This window comes from Podarcis cretensis, assembly GCF_951804945.1.
Source record: "Podarcis cretensis genome assembly, chromosome: 12".
Lineage (NCBI taxonomy): Eukaryota > Metazoa > Chordata > Lepidosauria > Squamata > Lacertidae > Podarcis > Podarcis cretensis.
Window position 1 is genome coordinate 33,671,508 of NC_137181.1, and position 16,868 is coordinate 33,688,375.

General features: G+C 40.6%; 1 protein-coding gene and 2 long non-coding RNA genes across 3 annotated transcripts in view; 1 reads left to right on the forward strand and 2 right to left on the reverse strand.

Moving 5' to 3' along the window:
• Positions 1–3,467, forward strand: part of AHR (aryl hydrocarbon receptor) — a 45,922-nt gene extending 42,455 nt beyond the window's left edge. The window contains exon 11 of the mRNA XM_079947900.1: positions 1,632–3,467. Coding sequence (XP_079804026.1) covers positions 1,632–1,784 — 153 coding nt within the window. The 3' untranslated portion in view covers positions 1,785–3,467. The remainder of the gene's footprint in view (positions 1–1,631) is intronic.
• The window catches only part of LOC307199859, a 531,299-nt gene that overhangs the window by 71,421 nt on the left and 443,010 nt on the right, over positions 1–16,868 (reverse strand). The gene's annotated exons all lie outside the window — the stretch shown is intronic.
• Positions 2,790–5,162, reverse strand: LOC307199849. The gene is made up of 2 exons (XR_013832234.1): positions 3,940–5,162; positions 2,790–3,898 (listed from the first exon to the last, which is right to left on the reverse strand). It is a non-coding gene; the product is annotated as an uncharacterized lncRNA (long non-coding RNA).

Consider the following 16,868-nt stretch of genomic DNA (forward strand, 5'->3'; position numbering starts at 1 on the left):
TATACTCATTTTAAGAAGAATTCTCTTCAGGCTTTTTGGAGCATCTCCTTTTGGCCTGAAATGAACTTGAAAACACTCTTAAGAAGAAGAGTTCAGTGAAAGGAATGATTCAGACAAGAGCTAGTGGAACTTCCGTTATATAAACTAGAAAGATCTAAAGTTAGGGGTAGCCGGAAAACAGGCTCCAAAATATTCTAACTGACATAAATATAAATTAATTTTTTAACCTGTTAAGGTGCTGAGATTTACTTGTGCTTTATCTTCCAAGTGCTGGATTTTGTTGTAATTTTTCTCTACAACTGACAAAAAGATTTCAGTCAAATGGCTCAGTATCCAAAAGTCTAAATAGGTTTCAGGAGGTTGCAGCAGTTCATAGTGGTATATGTTTTAGGCTGCAGTCGTGTACACATTTATGTGGGAATAAGTCCCATTGAACTCATTGGGAATTATTTCTGAATAGACATGTATAGGATTGTACACTGCATATCTAAGTTCTAGTGTTAGAAATGTAGTTATTTGTATTTGATACTTGTGTATAATCTATTTGATAGAACACTTCTTCAATCAGAAGATGTTGCATATTCAGAAACCAGGCTAGATGTTTTACTTCTGCTTTTGTTGATGTTGCCTGTGTTAGAGCTTGAAACTAAAGCATTTGAAACAAAATGTGAAATTTAGATCTTTGATTCAAAGACTGAAATGTGATCTTTGCTGCCTGTGAAATAATGTTTTCATGGGTAGGTGGGCGAGTGAAATTAGAGCAAAATCCAGAGTGCCCTAAACAGCAATGAATATCTGCTGCCACCAAATGCAAAATACTCTGAGGCTGTTTAGCTAAACATGTATCAAAAGATTCCGAATTCATAAATTTTATGAATTTTTAAAGAGCAAATTCATCACCATAATAACTTCTAATAATTTGGCATTGAAATGGAATACCCTAAAATTAGGTGGTATGTTCCACATACTTGGTAGACTGCCAAAGTATGCAGAATTATATTAGTTTGTACTTTTAAAAAGCAAATTATGAAACCTCCAATGAGCTTGCCCATTCTGTCAGCATCCAGCACCTATGGACTGTTGAGGGTATCCTCTTTAGGTGAGGTGGGGTGGAGGGTGAGGGGGATGAAACAGGCCTGCTTGAGCAGATATTAGGTAGATACTATGCTAGGAAGATAAAAACCATAAGTTGTTTTTTAAACACACACACACACACCACACACACCTGTATTATATGGAGAGACTTAGAAGAAGAAATAGGGGAAATGAAATCTTTTCTCTTCATTCAACAGAAACCAATCTTTCCTGCTAGGCAAGAACCATTTCAGGAAGCTGGGAAAGAAAACAGTTGTCCTTTCCACTACCTGTTAAATGTGTCCTGTTAAGATTCTGTGTTATGTATTTTACAGGTGTTGGGATAAGTTGCATTTAGTTTTCATTGAAATAACTTTTCACATTGGCTCCCAAAGGACCCGAGTGCAACTAGCTTAGCTGGGATCAAATAGTTTCTGCTTAAGCAGTGAAATTAAGATACTGCATGCAGGATCATTTATTCTGTACCTGGATATAAATTAGCAGTGTTAAGAAGAAAGCAATTTATCTTTAATAAGACCTTGCCTTTTTTTTCCTAGTTCCAGAATAGTTTTAATGGAGGAAATATGAATGATGCATATCCACCGCAATTAGATGTTGTCAACACCCAGCCTGGAACACATCTTCAGCCTCTTCATCATCCAGCAGAATCCAGATCTTTCTCTGATTTGGCATCCAGTGGTTTTATGTAGTTCAAGAACAAAGTTATATAGAGAAAGAGATCAGGACTGGATTATTGAACAGAGATTGAAAATCATGTGTGGTTGCACTTAAAACGCATGCATATAGGATTTGTCATCCCAAACCTAATATTCATAGGTGGAAGTTGGAGCTGTAATCGTGGCCTAAAAGTGTTCACATGTAATTTTCAGTGAGTGTGAAAATATGCACTATTGCAATATTACTACATCACATTGTAGAACATAAGATAAGGCAAATGGTTTTATGTTTAGCAGATAAAATGGGCACTTTCGACAATCTTATTTGGAATGGTATAAAATAGTTAATCTTAGATTATTTTAGGCCTTTTGAAAAGCCATGTTCTAAATAGAGGAGCAAGTGAAGCACTCAATTTTTTATGTCTTTTCTTCAGTTAACTTTATTTAGTAGTTTTTCAGCTTATCCTTTTACTTTACATGTCAGGTTCTAGCACTTTAGTAGACGGTTTAATACAAGGGTTTGATACACAGTTTTAGGTTTTGTACAACCAAATCCATTGCATTCCTCCTTTACAGTTAGCCTTAAGTGCCTCACAACTTTGCTACCTTATTTCAGAAAGGAGCTTGTTAGGAAAAAGGAGATTCACTGTAAGAACAAATCATATTTACTTTGTGACTATTTAGTGATTACTTTGGTTTGTTTTTAAAAAGCTAGAGACCTATAAGCAGTGTATTCCTTCTCTATTAAATGTATATTGTTTTTCTTTAGAATTTGATATTATTCTATATGTGCAGAGTTTTTACTTTGTTAAAAGACTGGGATTTTTGATTTTGTGTTTTGTTGCTTTTCTGCATTCTTCAGGTAGAACAGGGTAAAAACAGAAACCTTTTAGGAGAAAATTGTCTCCTCAGAATTAGCTCTGAATTTCAAATACTGAAAACATGTGCCTTATCTTGTGTTACAACACTTGTCAAATGGTCTCTTAAAAAAAAAAAAAAGTACCAGGCTGCTCTATGCAAATACTTCCATTTAAAGTGGTTATTGAGATAGGTTAATTTTAAAAACCAGTGGAAAGCAATGTCTCAGTAGCAAATAGTACTAAAGTTTACTTTTGTAAAATAAAATTTCTACACTGAGGGTCAAATTTTGATTGGCTGCTGTTTTTCAACCGTTCCAGTGGGGAGAGGGTCTGTTCATGTTAAATATCCCTGATGATTGCACTCTAAAAAGAAAAAGCTATCTTTCTATGTGTATGTGAATTCACTTTAAATGTCTTTGTTCAAGAGATGAAAAAACTGAAAATTTATTTTAGTTCAAAATTAGAGAGAGATGATCCTTGTAACAAAAAAAAGGATATTTTAAGCTTTGTTTTTAAAAATGGAAAACATTGTATGGGATTTTTATCTGAGGATTTTTAGAACCGCATACACCAATGTTTGGTGTTTCATAGTAGTTTAAATGGGGGAGGGGGGAGGGATGTGTACATGTTCAAACAAGTGAATATCCTTACATGCTGTTAATATGTAATAAGCACCATTTAATGATGTCTTTGTAAAATATCTTACAAACAGTTAATTTTAAAGTGTTATTCCATATTATTAAAATGTCTATTGCATACATATGTATAATGTAAATGACAGTGTAGACTCTTCAAAAAAGAAAAAAATAATAAACCAACTCCCTCCAGGGTGGTGTTTAAATTTTTGATGAGAAAAGAGTTTCAGTTAAGTTTTTTTATATATACGTTTATATAACAAGAAGGAATGTTTTAAGGGTAAGGTTGTATGGATAGCGGGAGGTGGCTACTCATTTTAATCACTTCAAAGTGGTGTTGTTTTCATCTTAAATCTGAGTCATGATAAAATTTTGCTTACACAAATCATGTAAATTTGTCCTTCTAGAAAAGATGGCCAGGCAGTTTGTAGACCTTCAAATTTAGGATCTAGTTCTGCTTTTAAAAAGGAAATACTGTTTGATACTATGTTTCAATAATATCTATGAAGCTTGGGCTGTAATGCCCTTTAAGCATTGAACTTTGCTTTGGCCATCACTAAATGCATTAGATTAGTAGCCATTGATTGCTTCTTCTTACCTTCTTTGCAAACAATTGCTGTAATATTTTTTGTAATAGTATCTTCTTCTTCTTCTTCTTCTTCTTCTTCTTCTTCTTCTTCTTCTTCTTCTTACAAGAGTAATGTTGACAATCAGTAGCTGTACTGTAAAATGTGAAAGGTTCAAAGGGATAATGTAGGGTTGTTTTTTTAAAGAAAAAGACCAAAACAAAAACAAAAAACATTAAACTCCACAAAAAATTGAGACCTGTGTATCATAGCACTTCTGCTAAACCAAATATGATCCCGCCACTAAGTGCCAAGGCTGCAGTACAAACTGGTGTACTGCTTTATTGTAGCCTAGTTTAATTCTGTTACACGTAATATCAACTTGTTTTTCTGCATTAGCTGCATCTATATGTAACAAACCTGTGTATTGTTGGTGCACTGTTGATCTACACCAAACTGTTCTCAAAAGTGATGAATTGCTGACTTATTGCCCCACCAACCCCACACTTACCCTCCCACCTCCAAGCAAATTATTTCCTAGTTTTAATCAGTATTAGACTACCCATTTTTGTAGATTCTGTCTTGGCTTTTCCCCTTTCTGTCTGTCTCCCATCACCTTTTGTTATCTATGCTTTATGTCATGCAGTTAATTTCTTACGTGTTGGGGTATAATTTTATAGTGCTTTCAATGAGCTTCAGTCAAACTTGTAAAGCATAATATACAACAATAAAATATCACCTGACTAGAGCTAATACGTAATTTTTTCCACAGCACACCATACTTTATTCCTAATTCTAGAAGATAATACAGACACTTGAAAGTATATTGTATAACATTGTTCCCAGGACTCCTTGGGATGGACAACCATCTTTCATACACAAGATCCAACATTGCTAGACCTCCCTCACTCTAACCATCTGTTGCATACTCCCTCAGGTGTCTGTCTCTGGCAAAGGTACCAGCTGAGTTCATGTTACTCCCCAGTAACAGAAAGAATTTCAAAATGCTTTTGGTCCTTTAAACCCCTCCTTCAAGTGCCAAACAGAACAGAGTGGAAAGGATGATAAAATTCAAAACGAGGCCTCACCTAGTTCTTACTGCTACTTTTAAAACGAGGTGGATCTAGACCAGAGCTTTCCCAATTGTGTGTCACGGCATGTTAGTGCGTCGGCTGCAGTGTGTTGGTGTGTTGCATGAGCGCACTCAGTGCTCCTCCCGTGGCTGGAAAGGTGTTAGTTTTACCTCCACTTTGCTAGTAAAACTGAATTAAAGGTAAAGGTACCCCTGCCCGTACGGGCCAGTCTTGACAGACTCTGGGGTTGTGCGCCCATCTCACTTAAGAGGCCAGGGGCCAGCGCTGTCCTGAGACACTTCCGGGTCACGTGGCCAGCGTGACATCGCTGCTCTGGCCAGAGCCAGAGCCGCACACGGAAACGCCGTTTACCTTCCCGCTGGTAAGCGGTCCCTATTTATCTACTTGCACCCGGAGGTGCTTTCGAACTGCTAGGTTGGCAGGCGCTGGGACCGAGCAGCAGGAGCGCACCCCGTCGCAGGGATTTGAACCGCCGACCTTTCGATCGGCAAGCCCTAGGCGCTGAGGCTTTAACCCACAGCGCCACCTGCGTCCCTTAAAACTGAATTACTGTGTCGCAAAATGATGCATGTCTAAAAAGTGTGTCACCAACATGAAAAGTTTAGAAAGCTCTGATCTAGACTTGTTATGCTTAGGAGAAACCCATTAAAGCTAGTGGGACTTCGGTGGTAACTATATTTTAAGTTCCATTGTTGTATTGGGTCTCCTCTAAGCATAATTAAGGTCCAGATCTAAGGCCTGCGTGTGACGAGGGAGGAAGTAAAGGGGGGCATTTTTTTTAATGTAGGATTTGTTCTGACACTGATCCCCCAGTTAAAATTTCCAAATGCTAGACCTGACCTTGGATAATATTAGACAATATTTTTATTCACATGCATAGAAGCATGTTTTTGTACAAGGCTAGTACTCCCTTCCTTTGGCTACATCTCAGCAGCTACATCTCTACTTCAGCACTATGACAGTGGTATGTAATTCTGCTCACATTATTAGGACCGCACAGAAGAGCGGACTGGCACAAGGTTGATGCTGCACAACTCCGCATGGGAACCTTTTGACTGCAACTATAATATTTCGTTCTTTTGGTTGTGGGATTTCAGAGAAATTGTCTTCGAAACACTGACAACTCCATAAAGGATAACTTTTAGCTGGGTTTAGAGCTGACATCAAAGTCCAACATACTGCTTTCTTCTGAAACTCTACCCTTATGTACTTTAACATAGAATGGTTCACCTCTGTTGAGTGCTTTGTGAATGTGTGACACAGATTGGGATGCTGTTGTTCCAGCTGTTTTGGTACTCTTCACATTGAAGCCTCTAGATACAGCCGTTCTCAACCTGTGGGTCCCCAGATAATGTTGGACAACAACTCCCATCATCCCTGAGCTCTGGCCTTGCTAGCTAGGGGTGATGAGAGTTGTAGTTCAACAACATCTGGAGACCCACAGGTTGAGAAAGGCTGCTCTAGAACAAAAGCATTTTGTTGTACAAGCACACTGAAGTGAGCTTCGACTTCCCTTTCATATATAAGACAGGAAAAATGAAAAGGTCACTTATAGCTCTCGACCACAGAATTTAACTCTACCCTTTAGACTTAAAAATCAGTTACCTTTAGCTGCCAGGACGAAATGCAGCATTTAACATTCTACTGGTACCAGTGGAAGACCTGCAGTGGTCCAGATGTGGCAGAACACCCATCCCAGCCAACATGGTCAGTGGTCAGGGATGGTGGGAGTCGTTATTTCCATTTAAGAACCACTTACTATCTTCAGCAACATCTGGAAGGCTGCAGGTTTCCCCCCTCTGTTGTTATGGAGTATGGTGGAAAACTAAATTTGGTTTCTATTCTTCAGTCTTGCATAAAATATCCTTGCAGACCCATTCCAGTAGACAGCCTCGTCGGAATTAGAAACCTGAAAACATGGTTTGTGTGCAAATACACATTGATCTGTTGCTGTTTGTTGTTTCAAGGGATATGTGAATACATGGTGCATTCAGTGGAGTGTCCCAGTTCCATGAGCTGTTTTTGCAGGCAGTCATCTGCATGCGCAAGGCAGCCATGCAGTATTTATGAAAGGCAGTTGCTTTCAGGTGTTAAAAGAAATCTGTCCAAGGAGTGTGCATACCAGAAAGGTTTGGTGTTCCATGGGAAAATAGCCCCCGAGTTTCCGATTAGCTGTATGAAAAGAGGTGTAAAAAAAAAAAGGGTGTGAACTGTCACTCAGCTGCAAAATCTTTGGAATGTGGTGATGTGTGCATTTTTGTGCAGCTCGTTCATGTGTGCGTTTCTAGAATGTGTGTTCATTGTAAGCACATAGCAAGTATTGCTCCCAGCTTTTTGTATTATAGCAAGAATGGAGAAGCCGTAGCCCTCTAGATGTGCTCCCAAGTCTCTTCAGCCGCAGTCAGCATGGCTTAACAGTAAGATAAGTTGTAACCCAACAAACATCTGGAAGGCCACAGATTCCCCTTCCCTGTGTGTATTTCAGAATAAATTCTCTTCTCTTCTGACATTGTGTGCTTTGTTTTCTTTGTGCTTTAATGGCCCAGTGCTTGCTCACACTCAAAGCTAGACATATTCCTTACAACTGTGTGCTGTGTAGGTTGAGCACTGTGGAATCGAAGTTCCTCTAGTCACCTCATTTCAGAGTGTTGCAGGTGAACAGTATTTTCAGTCTGAAGTGATGGCACACACAGTTTCATTTATTTGTACTTGCGCTCCCGTTTACTGGCCATGCTTCTTGTGCTACCTCAGGGGGCAAGTCCAGTGCTATGATTCAGAACCACACCCCTTGAATGCTCAAAAGCATTTGGGGCAAGTACCAATTGAACGCAGCGACTGGGTGAAATCTCCTTATCTCAGATGCAATTTAAAAGTGTCAGGCAGCAGAGCATGAACAATACAGAATGTTAGCTACAAAAATATAAGTTCCTTGTCTCTGCCTTTTCCCTAGTGGGCATTTTTTAGGAAAAGCTCTGGAATTCTTTCTAAAGTGGTGTGTGTGTGTGGATATAGTTTATTTTCCCTCTGGCTTTCTGTCCTTTCATCTAGTTGTACTTTCATTACTTTGGTTCCTTGCCCTAGAGGCCCAATCACAATGCATTTAGCTCAATCTTCAGTTTTTTAAAAAATAAAAGAGCAAGCAAAACAAAACCTGGCTGTCAAAAGGTGGCAGGTGAGTTTAGAAATGGCCTACCTAGAGACATTCTCTAAAGAAAACATACTTTCCCCTTCACTGTGGGCAGCTTCTCTCCCCCACCCCCACCTCTTGTTTTAGTACTAGGCCAAGCCCTTTTTCTGGTACCCCGGGGGGGGGGGGAATCTGTCTATAGCACTCTATTTCACCCTTCTTTCCTACTGACTCATGTCCATGGTGAAGTACTTAAGATGCTTTGAAGCTGAAGGCAATTGACATCCTCCTAAGATGCTATTAAGCAAAAGAGATGGGCTGCGTAAAAACTTATTTGGTCCATTTTTTAAAAAACCTACATCTTGTCTAGGTCTTTAAGCTCTTTCATTTTGACTGTACCTTTAAAGCACCCCCACTTTCTGCCCCAGCAATGGAGAACCACGGGGTGTTTCCTTACATCTATTTCTGATTATGTAAAATAAGCCTGTATATTCAACACTGTGGCAAAGAAAGCAGGTTGTGGGGGAGAGAACTCTGTTTGGCTCTTCCGAAAAGTTCTCATAATAAAGTTCTATAAATACCCTTTGTGATTGCTGACTAATAAAAGAATGGAAAGAATACAAGAACGAAACCCACAGGGCATCGAAGAAAACTTAGAAGCGGCCCCACCCACCACTAAAGAGATGGAAAGCTCCTCTGTACATTTTGTGGCCCGGTGTTCCATCATCGTTCCTTGTACACAATACCAAATCAGAAGTGAGACATAAAAAGAGAGAGAACTGGAAAGCGAGTGATAAAATTGCTATCAACTGCCACATAGATCAAGGTGAATTTAACATTAATTGAATTCATTTCTTTTGTTTTCTGAACACTTCACAATGGACAAGCAAACACAAGCACACTTGTACACAACATTTGCTCTTATCTGCCTCTTTTAGATATATTTCATTGCCTCACCTGCCTGAGGGCCCTTTAATGCAGACTGCACTTCCATATCTATTTCCACTTACCTGTGGGTAAGGTGCACTGGAAATAGTTCTAAGCAGGCATGCATAAGATTGCATCAAGAAAGCAGGATGCATTTATTGTCTTTTATTCCTGAGACCTGATCCCTTAAGGCAGAAAGAGGGAAGCAGTGGTTCTCCAGGTATTGTTACACTCCAGTTCCCATCAGTTGGTGCCAGCACAGCCAATGGTCACAGATGATGGGAGCTGTAGTCTTACACCTTTCTCATCCCTTCTGTAGGGATAGATTGCAAATCTCAAATAATGACGTGAAAAATAGTAGCTACTTTAAACGGATGCAGGCAGTGGCAAAAGGACCTGCTCCTGTTTATTTTAGTGCTCCTGCAGTCTTTGGATGTAATAATAATTTTAAAAGAGGACCAGTTCACACCTGTGTCCCTTGATCACTGTTGCAGCTGGTTTGTGGATTTTATGTTTGAATGAGCCCTCTCCAATCCAACATCACAAGATTTCCATGTTGCAGGATGTCATTTCAAATGCAATCATTGTCAGTGCCATCTGTTGGCACATTCAACAGCAAGTCATTTAAATTATGGGAGCTTGAGTGATGTACACGTTCTGTATTGTTTGAGCACAGTAGAGTCACCCTACTTCTATCAGAGTTTTTTTCTTCTAAAAGAGGTCCCTTCCTGCTACAAATGCTTCCATTGGAGACAAAGTGAGCATCTGTTAGGTTTTACATGGCTATGATGCATCTCTTTCAGCAGGTGAGAAAAGTAAAAAGATACCTTCATGCTAGTGCACTTTTTTCCTCATCAGTTATGCTCCAAAAATGTGGCTTCTTGCTATCTGTAGTTATAGTTGGATTGCCCTGTGCCTCCCATTCTCAGAAATTTTATTTCACAGGAACAGCTCTCATCAAACTTCTTGGGTTGGTTTACTGGAAACCGGGCTTCAGAACTAAATCAACGGCAATGGATAATGTGAACTTTCCCCAAAACAAACAATTCCATGAGGCTCCACTTTACACTGAAGCTGCAAACCCTATATATATAGGGTACACTGTAAAAACAAAAGCCTCAGTTGTTCTTGGAACATGTACTGTGAGATAATATGAAGCAGCTGTCCCCAACCCCACCCCAAAGTCTTTAAAGGTGTATCCTTAATACAGCATCAAACAAATGTTTTGGCAACATCCCACTTAAATAATTTCCCATACAAATTTAAGCTTTAACATACATGAAGCTTATACCATCATGGGCCATTGTGCCATTTATGACTATTCCAGAATGCATGCATAGCTACAGTAATGCATAGCTATTCAGTATCATATTTCCCCTAAAGAAATTCCTACTCCAGGAATAGCCAACACAGTATTTGTCATGCATTCTAACTCCAACAGCCCCAACTGTAAAGGATGGTGGGCATTTCCATCCAAAAATATCACCCCCTCCCTCTGCCCCTTATGAAATGCTCTCCCTTAAGAAGCTCACCAAATGTCTGCATAAACATCAGTTTTCAGGCCAGCTGAAGACCTTCCTTTTATTTCAGGACTGCAAATGGTTTTAGCGCTTTTGTTGCTGTTCCCGATGGGTATTTTTTAGTCTGATCCATTTTAATGCTTATGCTGGTGGTTCTCATTATTGTGACAATTATTTTTCTAGCGGTTTAGCAGACACTGCAGTGGTGTTTCTCCCCCCTATTCCTTATATTTAATTGATTGCCATTGAAATGTACTGGAGTCAGAGGCTGGACTGAGGAGGAATAGTGGGGGCCTTCTCCCAAACCTTCCCAAAAACAGGAGGACAGTATAGATTTAGATCAGTGGTTTGCAGAAGGGCATAGTTCAGAGGCTGCAGAGGGCAGAAGCTGGGAAATATTGGAAGAGGAACAGCAGGAAGAAGTAGAAACACCAGGGGAGAGACAGCTGACAGACTCGGTGTCCTTGGAAAGCATTCCTGGACACACACCCCTTCTCCCAGGACCAGCATTGAGGGTAGTAGAACAGAGAGCTCAGAGGCAAAGGCTCAGATTAGCAGATGCAGGACTGACATAGAATAGGGGAGATGAAGGTTGGGGTGGGACTTTACTTGGAGCAACACCATATCTAGAGTGGGACTGCATTTCTTTGTCTCTGGCAAGAGAAGACAGGAGTGCCTGGTGTGCTCTGGTCCACGGGGTCATGAAGAGTCGGACACGATTGAACAACAACAAAATTGGTAAGAACTATTCTGGACCATAAAGAAGGCTGATCGCCAAAGAATTGATGCTTTTGAATTATGATGCTGGAGGAGACTCTTGAGAGTCCCATAGATTGCAAGAAGATCAAACCTATCCATTCTGAAGGAAATCAGCCCTGAGTGCTCACTGGAAGGACAGATCCTGAAGCTGATACTTTGGCCACCTCATGAGAAGAGAAGACTCCCTGGAAAAGCCCCTGATGTTGGCAAAGATTGAGGGCACAAGGAGAAGGGGACGACAGAGGACGAGATGGTTGGACAATGTTCTCGAAGCTACCAGCATGAGTTTGCCCAAACTGCGGGAGGCAGTGGAAGACAGAAGTGCCTGGCGTGCTCTGGTCCATGGGGTCACAAAGAGTCAGACATGACTAAATGACTAAACAACAACAACATTCATTCTTTCTTTTTTATCTGCTTTTTTGCTGCCACCAGGGGAGGGATCTTATTCCTCGAAGCCTGACAACTGGTTTTTTTTAAAGTTAAACCAATTTGAGACTTGCTGTAAGGCAGGGTGGGGGGTGGGGAACTGAATTTCAAGGACTTCCTCTCTCCATATGAACTGGCCTGGAACCTGCAATCATCATCTGAGGCCCTTCTTCATGTGCCTCCTCCATGAGAGGTCTGGAGAGTGGCAACACAAGAACGGGCGTTTTCTGTGGTAAATTCAATGGGGCCTACTCCCAGAGATAGGATTACAGCCTCGGTGATCTTATGGCTGACTGAGAATTCAAACTTAAATCTTCCTAGTCTTAACCCAATGCCTCTAACCACTACACCACATTAATTCTCATCCTTCCTTTGTATGACAGGCTATGCTGAAGCAAAACAGATCACATTTAATTAAAAGATTTACATGTGGCCTTAATTTATTTATTTTTACTTGGGGGAGGGGATTGTTCAGAAGTGTTTAAGCACTAAGCATGTGTGCTTCCATGTCCAAAGGATGTTGTTTCAGTGAACTATATGTGAATAAAGAGAGCTCTAATTGGAACCATTTTCGAAACCGAGCGATAGAAACTGTCATCATATTCAAACTGTAATAAAGTGACCCTAATGGGTATGTGGTTCACTAGTTATAAGATTGTTTGCTATAGTTATTCGTAATGTATAGAATCAAAGGATCATTATTTTCAACTGTCTCTCTCCATTAAAATTCCAGCAAGTTATGTTTATCCATGCAACACAGGCTGTTTCCTATTTCTTTTAAAGACCTTGTTGCGAGAGCACTTGAGAAAGAGAGAAGTGAGACTAGGAATTCTAGGATGAATTTTTGATTTGCCCCAAATAAATCAGTTTAACCCTCCCCCAAAAGAATACTTCTCCAAAAAATACTTTGGAGACGTGTGAATTTTAAGGGAGAGTTGTGTTTTGGTTTGTTCATTGTTTCATGAAATAGTAATTTGCGAAACTACAAAAATTGCATTTCTTGAACCAATGGTGAACCTCAACATCACGACATTTGCACTTTCCTGAATTTTGCAGTGCACTGCTTCAACCAAAGAATGGCCACAAAAATGTATATATTAGGGGAAAGTGCTCACACAAATGCATGCATAAGTGGCAATAACATACATAAATGCATTCTGTCCAAGGGGAAATTGTTTGGAAAAAAGGCATACATGCTATGCAAAATTGCGTTTAAAATATGCAATACATGTGCCTAAGAACACATATCAATTTTTATACAGACTTTAAAACAGTTTTTCAAGAAACAAATGCAGAAATGGGGAGGACCAAGCTTAAAAATGAGAAACAGAGAGAAACAACTATGTGGATCCATTCATCCCTACTTACAAGCTTAACACATCATACTATTTTCTCCACTAACACAAAAGTATACTTACATGATAAGAAATGCCCATCTGCCCATGAAATACCTGAGAGGAAATGTAGGATTTCTGCTTTGATTGTGCTGTGCTTTTAACAGAGATGCATGGACCCAGTAGGTTCAACGCGTTTCCCCTAACCCCCTGAAGATCTGTTTTAGATTCTGGAAGCTCCTATTCTGGTGGCAAGCATGTAGGAATCTAGTGGATTCCATAAGCCTCCAAGTCTTCAGCAATGCAATCTGTGCATGCCCAGAGGCATTTGGTGCCATGGTGGTACTGCTGTGTTACTGGAGGCTTCCCAATGCATTGTGGAATTCACCAGTTTCCAAGGAGTTCGAGCTTTGCTCTCTATGTTATATTTAGGCTCTCAAACTAGCAGCTCAAGAATAATTGCTGATGTGCTCTTATCAGAAGTTATTTTGAGAGAGGCCCAGAAACCATTTATTGGTTTTCTGTGCCTACAGTGTGGTTGAAATCAACTTAACTCTTCTCTGCAGGCCTAATGTAAAGCAGATGTGTGGGGTTTTTTTTTCCACACAAGGAATGAACACATTAAAATCCTCACTATAATGCAACATATATAGCACTGCTAGATTAATACTCTTGCCTGCCAGATTTGTAGCTTTGATTCTCCCTGATTTTGAGCGCTTAGTGGGATTTATTTCAGTGATTCTGCCCTTGGGCCAAAATGAATCAGCTTTTATCTGAGATGATCATATTTTGGCTAAGCCCTATAGCTTTTCTTTTAATAAACATGTAACCTTAGACTACCATTACACACACAGACAATGCAAACATAAGAAATCCAATGAATTCTCCCAAAACGCTGCAGCCAAAACAGAGCCCATGAAGCTCCTGATAGAATTTGTGCCCAGGGAGATGCAAATAAGCCTCTTCATTACTGTGCCATCTTGGTTTTCCCTGCTTCACTCGAAAGCTTGCTCTTCTTTGCATTTATGCTTTTCGCAAATGTAGAACATCCATTAGTCACAGGCAGCAAAAGAGCATACACTGAGACTGGGCATATATTACAGACTTGGAATTTCATTCAGAGTAGGCATTTTTAATATAACATTTTGGCATCAAAAAGCATTAGATTGTAAATCAATCATAGAGTTGGAGGGAGGGGGATGTGTTGGCAATCCAGCCCAAGCCCCCATTCAATTGAGGAATTCCAGAGCTTGAGCAGTCCTAAAAGATGAATAGCCAGTTCTTGAGAGAGAGCATCCACCATCCCTCTGGGTAATTGCTTCCATTGTCAAACTGCTCTTCCCATTAATACGTTTCTCCTCGTGATAGCTAAGTAGAGCAGGAGACTCTTAAGTTGTGGGGTTGAGCCTCACATTGGGCAAAAGATTCCTGCACTGCAGGGAGTAGGATTAGAGGATCCTCGTGGTCTCTTCCAACTCTGCAATTCTATGTTCACCTGAAATCTGTCCTCCTGTAACTTTGTGCCCATCGGATCTAGGCCTGCCTTGTAGCCACGAAGGTCTTAATTTACAGAAGCTAAAGCAATGGCAAAATGTTGTCCGTTCTTGTCTTGCTCATCTCCACAGGAAACTCAAGAAGAAAGTTCAGAAAGCTGAAGTCACCTATTGATTTTTGATAGCTGTGTATGGATTTGAGCACAAGTCTACCTGAAGAAAGTCAAATGTCTTATTGACCATCGTCTCTCTCAAAGAATTACTAAGGAGAGCCATTTTTAAACATTGTTGTTGTTATTATTTATTGAATTTATTATTCTGGTACAACTCAACAAAGCATTGTATTACAGCAGACTAAGAGATCTACGCAAATAGTTTGGATTAGGTATCAGATTCTTAACAGGCCCAGCAAGAAGAACAAGTCTGGTTGAAGAATCAGCGTGGTTTCTGCAAAGGTAAGTCTGGTCTCACTAAATTTCAAGAATTCTTTGAGAGCGTTAGTAAGCATGTGATCCAGTGCTTGGAATTTTGGAAACACTTTGGATAACGTTTATCCCCAAAGACTCTCGAATAAACTTAAAAGTCACGGAACAAGATCTGCTCAAGATATTTTGCTGCCTGAGGCAAAGGGACACCATGCTGCCTTTCCCGTTCTGTGTATAAACAGTGGCCAGTTTGGCAGCGGATTTTTCTTTAACACTAGCAGTGAGACTGAATCCATAACCACTGCGCTCAAGGGCAGCTTAGGGCACTTAGGCAGGCCATGTGGCTCATGCAGCCCTGCTCCATCTCCACATGTCAGCATTTGCCACCTCACTCTGTCTAATGGTAGGGCAGGTGCCCTGCCCAATGACAGTCAAGGCCTATCCACATTGATGACTTTGCTAAGGGTGGCAATAGAGGGACTGCTGATGGCAATCAGAATTTACTGCATGCCATGAACTGGGCATGCTGTTTTCACTTAGCTGACATTAAAAGGATTTTCTTTCTTTTTTAATCCAATGGATTTTTTGATTTTTTACTCTTTTACAAACTTCTGGTAACCACTATCCTTGGCAGAGTCAAGCCAAAGCTGTGCAGATGAAAAGAGGCATATCCCATTACCCAGCCAACAAATCCTCCAATCGTCCTCAAGAAATTCGAGTCGAAAGCTCTTCCTTTCCAATCGGGCTGCTGTTACAACTTGCTTGCTTATCCGGAGCCATGCCAGAAGTAGTGTCAGCGGGACAGAAAGCCGTTTGATCATCATGTCACTTGTAACTGGTGCATATTAAACCGCTGCACTGCAAGGAGACTCCCTTGCTTGTCGTGAATAAACCTATTGTTTTCTGTTAGGTTCGCTGAGTCTTGAGTGTTCCCTGTCATCGGCGGTTTCTCCATGTACTAGTCAAGGATGGCTGTGACTGACAGTCAGTTTAATCCTCTGCCTAACTCAATTCCCACTCCTACCAAACAGACTGAATGAGTGGCATCTGTCTGTACTAGTAAATGTCGTGCCAGGAGAAATGCTTTTATAACTTTTGTGGCAACCTCCTGCTGCTTGAGTTTCACTTCATTATATAAAGCGGAGGCGGGGGGAAGTAGGATTCCTTCAGGGATTGGTTTGGAAAGGGAGTGAATAAACACTATGGACTCTGATCTGTCAAGCCTTTCCCCCCCCCCCACCCCCAAACTTTCCTGGCATGGATTCAAGACCTTTTGCTGAGGAAAGAGTTGAAGACAATATTCTGCTGTTGTCACTGGGGTGGGGGGTGGGGACTGTGCTACTGAGGAATTCAAAGGCCATACATTTCATAAAAGAGGTGATCAACATTGTTTAAAAACCAGATTGTATTATTGGAAAACCAGCCTTGACATTACGCCCTAATTTACCATTTTTAATAATAATAATTGTAATAGTAGTAGTAGTAGTCAGCTGAGTGCCTAGATGTGAGCAAGTGATCAATGAGTAAATGGCCAGAAAGCACATAGACTCAAGGTTATCTCCTGGCACTCACAAACCTCTGAGCACCCCCTTTCCCTCCTCACTGTTTCTTCTGTTATGAGGTGGGCAGGGACCATTTTGTTACCCTTGAAAAGTACATAGAGTTGAACTGTGTAGAGCGACACACTTTCCCACTTCCTGTTTCCATTCCATGTGGTTTTCTTAGCTCAGACCAACTCCTGAGCAGTTGCATAGAATGTGGAGCCAACTGAGAGGGTAGAAAGGAAAGAACAGCAAGCTGAGAGAGCGATCAGAGGGGAATGGAGGTGCTGGGGTGGGGAAAGGGAAGAGGTGGTGCCACAGGTCCAGAGGGAGATAAGATGCATACACAGAACTTACTCTTTTAGATTTAGGAAAACATATTTGAAATTGCATCCCTCCCCATGGGTTCT